Consider the following 9,225-nt stretch of genomic DNA (forward strand, 5'->3'; position numbering starts at 1 on the left):
TGAACCATTACATGTATTTACTATTGGTGTAATGACCCTCCCAAGATAAACTTTATAACATCTCTCTTATTTCAGAATGTGTTTCTACCCCAAGGCTACCCTGAGAGTGTGAGTGAAGACTACCTAAGCTACCAGATATGGGACAGTATTCAGGTAGGTTTATAATTACTGCTAATTGTTGACATACACTCTGGATTAACCATTAATTGAAATAAGCATGTGCTTCAAGCATCAAGAGAAGGGGGGGGGGACCACAAAAATGGTAAATGGTTTACGGCACAAAAGAAATCGCTTTAACCTTTAGTACACTTAGGTGAATTGTATCGCTGGGTCAATTTTCTCCCCTGTAACTGAAGATGCATTGTGTCACATTGAGGAGGGAGAAAACCCATACAGTGACAGGATTCGCTAGGAATGTGGCCTGAGTGTCAAGGGGACAGCAGCCTGAAAATGTTTGGGAACCACTGACCTACAGCATCATCACTGCAAACTTCACAAATGTTTTTGCAAGTCTTTGCAGCATTTTATCCTTTTTTTAAAAGAAAAGCATAATAACACAAATGTGAAATTTTTCGTTATCCCTTTCAAATGTCAATAAAGAGTAACCGGAATGAAAGACAAATCTATTTTTAGTCAGGAACAAAGAAGAGATACACTACCACCTCAAGCAGCGTCAAAGTTTTAACCATTTTACATTTCAGGTGTGTTCAATGAAATGTTAGAAGATTTAGATTAAAAATTCTCAGAATGTTCCGGACAACCTAATAGGTACCACAATTTGATGTAGCATGTCTTAGAAGAGAGGGTATTTTAAACTGAAACAAACTCAACCAAATGCTAAGAGTTCTTTTGATTTACCATTCTGAATAAATGCGATTAATTCTAAAAGAGTTTTTTGTCTTAAGATTTTTACATGAAGACTTTTATTCTTTATAATTGTTTTATATTGTTTTTTCTTTTTAAACTATTTCTCCAGGCTTTTGCCAGCAGCATCACAGGAACATTGGCCACACAATCAGTTCTAAAAGGAATCGGTGTTGGCAATGAGCAGGCAACAGTCCTAGGAGCAACACTGACTTGGCTACTTAAAGGTTAGGTTTTTTATTCTAAAGCTTCTCCTTTTGAATAATTACCATTTGTTTTATTATTTTCATGTCTAATTAATATTTTCCTCTTCTGAGGCAGCAAGCTGGATGGGCAAAATGCTTCGTGGCGTTTCATCCATCTTTACATTCTGAGCTCAAATTTCAGTGAAATCAACTTTGCCTTTCAACTTTTTGGGGTCAACCTTTTGGGGTTGATAAAATAAGTACTATTTTGAGCACTGGGGGCAATCTAATCAACTCACCTCTGCCTTCTGATAAACACTGATAGACACATACACAATTACATGAAAACACACACACACACATGTATACACAGAAACACATACACACATTATCCCATCAGCACCTCTCACCCAATCAGAATCTCTTCATTCAAATTTGTAATCTCACAGAAGGAATGGGGCTGTGCCTCTCAGTCAAAGACTCCCTTAATTTTAACACCCTAACCATTTCATCAAAACAATGCCTTACCTATTTTGTCATTACTCTAATAATTATGACAAGAATTAACGAAATAAGTTAACAGTGTTTTCATTATTATCTTTGAATCTTCAGACTGCACTGGAATGTTGGGACAAATCATTTTTGCCTGGGTCCAAGGGTAAGTGGTTTAACACTTTGTACGAGAGATTTACTCTAATAAATATTTTCCGGCACATAAGGGACATGTCTTCTCCTAAAAGGTTTCCCCAAAAGTTCCCTTGTGCCTTATATACTGAAGGTCAGTCTTTGGGTAGACATGGTTAGTGATATTATTACTGGTGACTGTGGAGGTCAGTGGTGGTATTTGGTAAGTATTGTAACTTAGCCCACCAAAGGGCATCAGTCCAAATTTTCATGGTTCCTATACATGAAAATGTGTGAGACATTCAGCTTGGGGATCCCAGGTTAGCTGCAGTTTTTTTCCTTGCAGATTAGGTCTGCTCGAAAATACAGTAAATATTTATATAAGCAGTAAAAAGGATCAGTAAAGGTGATGGAGATTAGAAGAAGCGGGAAGGGTTGTTTAGTTTTGTTGGAGACAAATTCTCTTGTGACGATGATGGTGACTGCCTCATCTTGTCACATGATGGTCATCTCACATGGAATTCCGAAATATTATTATTATATCAGACTATGAATAATTAAACTATAACAGTTATTATAGTCCACTCTGCATTGTTGTGCCATTTAAGACATGTTATATTTTCTGGATTTTTCCCTCGTTTAATTAATGAACCATTTCTAATGACTTTATTTTGTCTTTGTAGCACCAACCTTGATTGCAATGCCAAGAGATACAGGTGAGCTCTTGCACAGTTTATTTCTTAATTAGCTTTAACCATTCTGTGTGGGAACCAGCATATCAAAGAATTAGACCCAACACTTCCTCTGTATGTCACAAAAGGTGACTAAAAGAGGTTGAGGTAGGATTTGCACCCCAACCTCATAAAACCCTCGTCAGCAATGGCTGCCCAAACACACCCATAGGTCGGAGGTTTGTTGCCTGATTGGGTGCAAAGGTGTTATCTGCTTAGAGTAGGGAATCACCAAGAAATGGTGAATGCAGTGACACACTGTAACAGTGCATGCTCCATACCACCATGCTACTGTGATGTGGAGGTGTAAGTTAATTTAGATGCAAACCATCTTCAATTCCAAGTTTTGATTGGATGATACAAACACATACACTCACACACACACATGATGATAGACTTCTAGCAGTTTCTGCCTCCTAAATTCATTTCACTCACAAAGGGCTTTGGTTGGCCCTGGGCTATACTATAAGACATGTGCCCAAGATGCTACACATTGGGATTGAACCTGAAACCATGTGGTTGGGAAGCAAACTTCTTAACCACACAGCCAGCCATTATAGAAATCAAAATCTCTCTATTATCATATTTCTTTTTTATTTCTAGATTGATGGCGGATATTCTAAATGACGTTGCTATATTCCTGGACATTTTGGCATCCCTGATCCCAGCCCAGTTATTTATTTTTGTGGTGTGTCTATCCAGTCTGTGTCGGGTGAGTTGATATATTTCTTATGTAAGTGATATCTCTGTTGTCTGTCATCATCATCATCACTACCACAACCATCATCACCACCATCATTGCCATCATCATCATCACCACCATCATCAGCATCATTTTTAATGTCCACTTTTCTGTGCTTGCATGGGTCGGACGGAATTGTTTTATTCTTCTTTTCTTCTATGTGTTTCAGTCATTTGACTGTGGTCATGCTGGAGCACTGTCAAAGAAATTGACCTCAGGACTTAGTCTTTGTAGGCCTGGTACTTATCTTATCAGTCTCTATTGCTGAACTGCTAGGTCACAGGGACGCAAGCCCACTCCATTGCTTTGACAACTGATGTTGGTGTGTTTACATCCCCGTAACTTAGTGGTTTGGCAAAAGATACTGACAGAATAAATACTAGGCTTACAAAGAATAAATCCGATTTGTTTTATTAAAAGGCAGTGCTCCAGCATGGCCGCAGCCAAATGACTGAAACAAATAAAAGAATAAAAGAATATATTTATGTTAGAAATCATTATTTGTTTTTTGTTTTTTTGTTCTTTTTTTTCTCCCCCCCAGTCAATTGTTGGTGTTGCTGGGGCCTCGACACGTGCCGCACTCTCACAACATCAGGCTCGCAGAAATAACATGGCTGATGTATCAGTAAAAGATGGCAGCCAGGTGAGTGCTGGTTTCTTTTCTTTTTTTATTTTTAAATGCACAGAGTCCTCACTGGTGCTGGTGCCACACACACACACACAAAAAAAAGAGCCCGGTACATTCTGTAAAGTGGCTGGCACTAAGGGAGGGCATCTAGCTATAGAAACCATTCCAAAGCAGACCCTGGAATACAGCATGGTCCTGGGACTGACCAGATCCTGTCAAACCATCCAACCCATGCCAGCAGGGAAAATGGACGTTAAATTCACTTTTACTTGTTTCAGTCATTTTGACTGTGACCATGCTGGAGCACCGCCTTTTAGTCGAAGAAATCGACCCCAGGACATTTGATTATAGGCCAGCTTAATCTAGTTTGATCTGGAGCTAAACATCAACAATAATAAATACCCCTACAAAATCCCTCCCTCCCTCACTCCACTCCTTTCCCTCTCTTCCAGTCTGAGAGAATGGTTGTAAAAGAACAACTTTGGTCTAAACATTGCTTCTTTCTCTCTTTCTTTCTTTCCAGGAAACTCTTGTGAACGTAACAGCTCTCCTCTTCAACCTTGTCTTGACTCCATTTGTTTCAAAATACAAACAGTAAGTTGATGGAATGCTTCTTTGATACATATTTACAATTATACATGTGTGTGTGTGTGTGTGTGTGTGTGTGTGTGTGTGTGTGTGTGTGTGTACATGTATATCTTTATTCTATTACTCTCTTACATGTTTCAGTCATTTGACTGCGGCCATGCTGGAGCACCGCCTTTAGTCGAACAAATCGACCCCAGGACTTATTCTATGTAAGCCCAGTACTTATTCTATCGATCTCTTTTTGCCGAGCCGATAGGTTATGGAGACGTAAACACACCAACATCGGTTGTCAAGTGATGGTAGGGGGACAAACACACAGATACCCACAGACAGACACACACACACACACATATATATATATATATATATACGGATGGGCTTCTTTCAGTTTATGGCTACCAAATCCACTCACAAGGCTTTGGTTGGCTCATGACAAGTAAAAGAGACTTGCCCAAGGTGCCACGCAGTGGGACTGAACCTAAAACTATGTAGTTGGGAAGCAAACCTTTTACCAAACAGCCATGCCTGCATTTATGCATGTGTGTATTTTTATAGAAAGTTGTTTAGAAAACGCAAAAGCACAAGAAATTAAAATAAATAACTTCATATAACTATAAATATATATTCTACTTCCATTACAGGTTAGTTTTCTATTTGTTCACCTTCTTCACAATGTTACATTTATACGCCAACTATTCTGCTATCAAATCTGTTACCATGGAAACCATCAATCAGGCTCGTTTGTGCATCCTGGTGCAGGAGTATCTGCGATCATCCACGATTTTAAATGTGAAAGAAGTCAACATGCAAGAACCAGTTATCTTCGGTGAGTTGTCTAAACCAAGATTAACCCTAATCTAGCAGACCCCTATAATGAAGGGGATTCTGGCTCTGACCATATTGTCCTGTCTTTTAAGGGTTTTTTTTTTTCTTTCTCCTTATTTACCCCCACAAACTTATGTTTTCCTTTTTAACCCTTTTGATACCAACCCACCTGAGGCCAACTTTGGTTCTATGAGATAAACTTCCTGTTTTAAAGTAATCCAGATTAAAACTTTTCATCGAAATTTTATGTTAAGTTTTATTTGAAAAATTAGATTAATAATGACTTATCACAATAATGGTAAAAAGGCCCCTTTCAGTCATGAAGGACCATAGGGTTGCACCGAGAAAGGTTCCCAGCAAGACACAAGTCCAGGTAAGGTTGTTTATGGAAGACCAACAGTCCACCCATGCCTACCAGCCTCCCTTCTCCATGCCACTGATGTTATCCAAGGGAAAGGCAAAGGGGCTGATACAACCTGGCACCAGTGGCATCGCAACTCATTTCTACAGCTGAGTGAACTGAGGCAACATGAAATCAAGTGTCTTGCTCAAGAACACAACACACAGCCCAGTCTGAGAATCGAACTCACTACCTCATGATTGTGAGCCTGACGCTCTAACCACTGAGCCATGCACCTTCACCACAATAATGGTGAAATATCAGTATCTACCATTCTCAATCGATTCCCTGGACACTATTCCACAGAAAATGGGCATTTAAACAAAACAGGCATGAAGGGGTTGCTGAAAAGTTCCTGGCATCAAGAGTATTGTGAAAGGCCTGGTTGGAGGTCCCCAACCTTCTGAGTTCTTTTGCAGCGCTTAGAAAAACCGAAGGACCTGAAGAATCTGAGAGGAGGGGGATATGTTGAATAAAATCATAATTCACTGATCCTCATCCTGTATTTTCTTTTACCCAAAGCCAGGAACTTTTCAGCACTGTTTCTTTTGATTAGAAAAATGAAAATAAAATCAAGTCTACCTCAGTTGACTTTGTCTCTGCTTCCCAGGCAAGATTCACAGCCACAACGCACCCTGCCAAATGTTTCATTTCTAAAACGAGAAACATACATTGAAGAATTTTGTATTCATCTTTATTTTACATTTTCAGGAACTTATCGGAAGATGTCCATCCATTTAGGTTGTTCCATAAAGAATATTTATCCAGAGTAAGTCTTGTAGGAAATTCTTTCAACTGTCTCTCCTGGGATTCACTGTGTGTGTGTGTGTGTGTGTGTGTGTGTATGCTTTATTAATAAAGCATATTACTCTACCTCTGGTATTTGAGTACTATATACACACTAGGTGGCCCAGGTAACAATTCATCTATGCTGATTATATATATATAATCAGTCGCTATGATTGATCGCTAAATCCACAAGTTTTTATTATTCTCTCTCTCTGTTTATTTCTTCATGTTCCTTTCTGTTGAAGAGCTTAGGCTTGAAACGTAAAAGACTTTCTCACTTTCCCGAGCATCAAATTAATACACCTGCTTGTTGTTCCTACACCTGTCTTCATCTTTTGTTTTTCTGTAAATTTCAACTATATATATATATATATATTTATATACTTCTCACAACATTTATTTTGTGTATTTGAATTTTGCAGTGAAAGCATTTTAGCCAGTCTTAAAAAGATTTATAAAGATTCTAAATATCTGGTGTTCACGGATCTTGTAGATGGTAAGTAATTCTCTGGACTAAATGGTATCCTATAATCTAACCCCTTCTGATATGGAACCTACGTAAATTCATCTAGATATATCACAGCAACAGATAGAGAACTTTTTGCAGTTAATGGGGAGGGGGGGGGCAGTAAAAATCTAAGGAATCCACATGCACCTTAGAAGTAAGTTTTTACAGTCACCAAATAGTCTGTATTCAGAAAGTTTGCTGCAAACATTTTTGCCGCAGGAAAATTCTCCTCAGGATTTTGGGCCATGGGAAAGTCGACCGCATTGGAAAGTTTGTGACAAGACAAAAGATGAGTTGCTTCCCTTATTGTTTAAGCCAATAGGAAGGCGTAAGACAGATTCTTAACTCCTTTAAAATTTTCTTTATTCATTTGACAAAATTTGTGTTGCAAAAATTTTTGTAGAAATTTCAAAAGAGTTAAGAAATTGTTTTACCTTTTCTTATTGGTTGAGACTTTTATATACCAAGGGAAGAAATTCATCTTTTGTCTTGCAGCAAAATTTCCTATGCATCGAGCTTTCCTACGGCCAAAAATCCTGAGGTCAATTTTCCTGCAGCAAACTTTCCCAGAAGCCAAATAGTCATTCACTAATGTATGTATGTATAATATTTTTTATTGTTTCATTGCAAGATCATATATACACCCTGCTCTGTAATGGAAGCACTGTTGAACACCAATTGGAAGGGTGTTTCCAGGCAGAAGTAATAAACGCAGCCATGGATAACCTGATATCACCACAAATTCTTGTAAGTAATCGCACAACTAAAACATTAATTAACTAGTATTAATTAATTTATTACATAATAATTATTTGTTTTTCTATTTGGTTTGCAAGATTATGGAAGTCACTTCATGTGTTGAACAAATCCCCCCCCCCCTTCCATATAAGGAAGTACACCTATGAATCAAATGACTGAAACAAGTAAAATATATATATATATATATATATATATATATATTTACACATATATACACACATACAACCTTTTATATGTTTATCCCTCTCAGCTGCCATTGAAGTTTATTGTTTCCATTCAAATTTCTCTGTATTGACAAAAGTTTCATTTGTTTTTCTTTGTTTTGTTGTTTCTCAGGAACAGAACAAGACCCTCCAGAAGGTAACTCAATCAGCCAGCGCCAGTAAGTAACATTACTCCAGTGCTTCTCTCAAAACACTTCACTTCATAAATGTGTTGGGTCAGTTGTGAGGTGTCTCCTGAATGCTACTGGTGGGTGTGCCATGGAATCCAGTGCAACTTGTGGCATGTTGATTAGGTTGTTAGCAACTAAATCGGCACCCACTGCTAGGCTTGCCTGGTGAGGAGTGTTGCTAGAAATTCAACAGGGTGATAAACAAGGCCTGTCAAAAGCACAGATGACCCTGCTATAAGTTCAATATAGATGGAAGGGTGGATGGATGGAGAGATAGATAGATAGATAGATAGATAGATATAACAGCTGTAGTACTAAGGACATACAATTAGAATGCTGCAAGAAAGCATTGCAAAACATATAATTCAAATCCAACAGGAGACCCAGGGGTAGGGTCACATCCATAGTCTCAGCTGGTCATGCTTGGGAATCCAACCGGAAAGTCTAATAATGGTTGTTTCTAACAGGACCCTATGAGGGAAGTGTCTCAGGACTACTCCTATGACTCTTCCAGAAATATTGAGTGGATGGGACAAAATTCAATTCTTTAATCAGTTGTTCTACAGTTTTTACCATTCTGACAGTTTCATTAATTGCAGTCTTTTATTGTGTTTTAAGAAGAATATAAATGATTTGGAATTCTTTCATTTTCCACAGGAATTCCTCAGGAAGTGATAAAATATTCCTTTGAATACACAAAAGAGAATTTTGGAAATTTTAAGAAATTGTTGCAGTCAAAACATTGGATAACAGACCGCCATTTATTAGGAGCTGACGAATGGAGAGTGGATTTAATGATGAATAAAAAGAACGATTGAGTCAATCAGATTATATGTTTCTGTAAGAGAGCAAAACTGACCAGAATAAATACATTTATATCTATACGCTTTTACTTGTTTCAATCATTTGACTGCAGCCATGCTGGAGCACCACCTTTACTAGAACAAAACGACCCCAGGACTTATTCTTTGTTAGCTGGTACTTATTCTATTGGTCTCTTTTGTCGAACTGCTAAGTTATAGGGATGTAAACACACCAACATTGGTTGTCAAGCGATGGTGGGAGGACAAACACAGACACAAATATATACATACACACACACATGTATATAGACAGGCTTCTTACAGTTTCCGTCTACTAAATCTACTTGCAAGGCTTTGGTCAGTATGAGGCACTTGCCCAAGGTGC

At 38.2% G+C, this 9,225-nt stretch overlaps 1 protein-coding gene across 3 annotated transcripts in view; it reads left to right on the plus strand.

Annotated features, from left to right (window-relative positions):
• The window catches only part of LOC106871856 (RUS family member 1), an 11,289-nt gene extending 2,368 nt beyond the window's left edge, over positions 1–8,921 (plus strand). For all 3 annotated transcript variants that reach the window (XM_014918586.2, XM_014918587.2, XM_014918585.2), the window contains exons 2-14: positions 76–153; positions 977–1,091; positions 1,662–1,707; positions 2,357–2,389; positions 3,008–3,116; positions 3,688–3,789; positions 4,298–4,368; positions 5,004–5,188; positions 6,299–6,356; positions 6,799–6,872; positions 7,516–7,631; positions 7,980–8,025; positions 8,695–8,921. In XM_014918586.2, coding sequence (XP_014774072.1) covers positions 76–153; positions 977–1,091; positions 1,662–1,707; positions 2,357–2,389; positions 3,008–3,116; positions 3,688–3,789; positions 4,298–4,368; positions 5,004–5,188; positions 6,299–6,356; positions 6,799–6,872; positions 7,516–7,631; positions 7,980–8,025; positions 8,695–8,855 — 1,194 coding nt within the window. In that variant the 3' untranslated portion in view covers positions 8,856–8,921. The remainder of the gene's footprint in view (positions 1–75; positions 154–976; positions 1,092–1,661; positions 1,708–2,356; positions 2,390–3,007; positions 3,117–3,687; positions 3,790–4,297; positions 4,369–5,003; positions 5,189–6,298; positions 6,357–6,798; positions 6,873–7,515; positions 7,632–7,979; positions 8,026–8,694) is intronic.
• The last annotated feature ends 304 nt before the right edge of the window (positions 8,922–9,225 follow it).

This window comes from Octopus bimaculoides, chromosome 26 (assembly GCF_001194135.2).
Source record: "Octopus bimaculoides isolate UCB-OBI-ISO-001 chromosome 26, ASM119413v2, whole genome shotgun sequence".
NCBI classification, from domain to species: domain Eukaryota; kingdom Metazoa; phylum Mollusca; class Cephalopoda; order Octopoda; family Octopodidae; genus Octopus; species Octopus bimaculoides.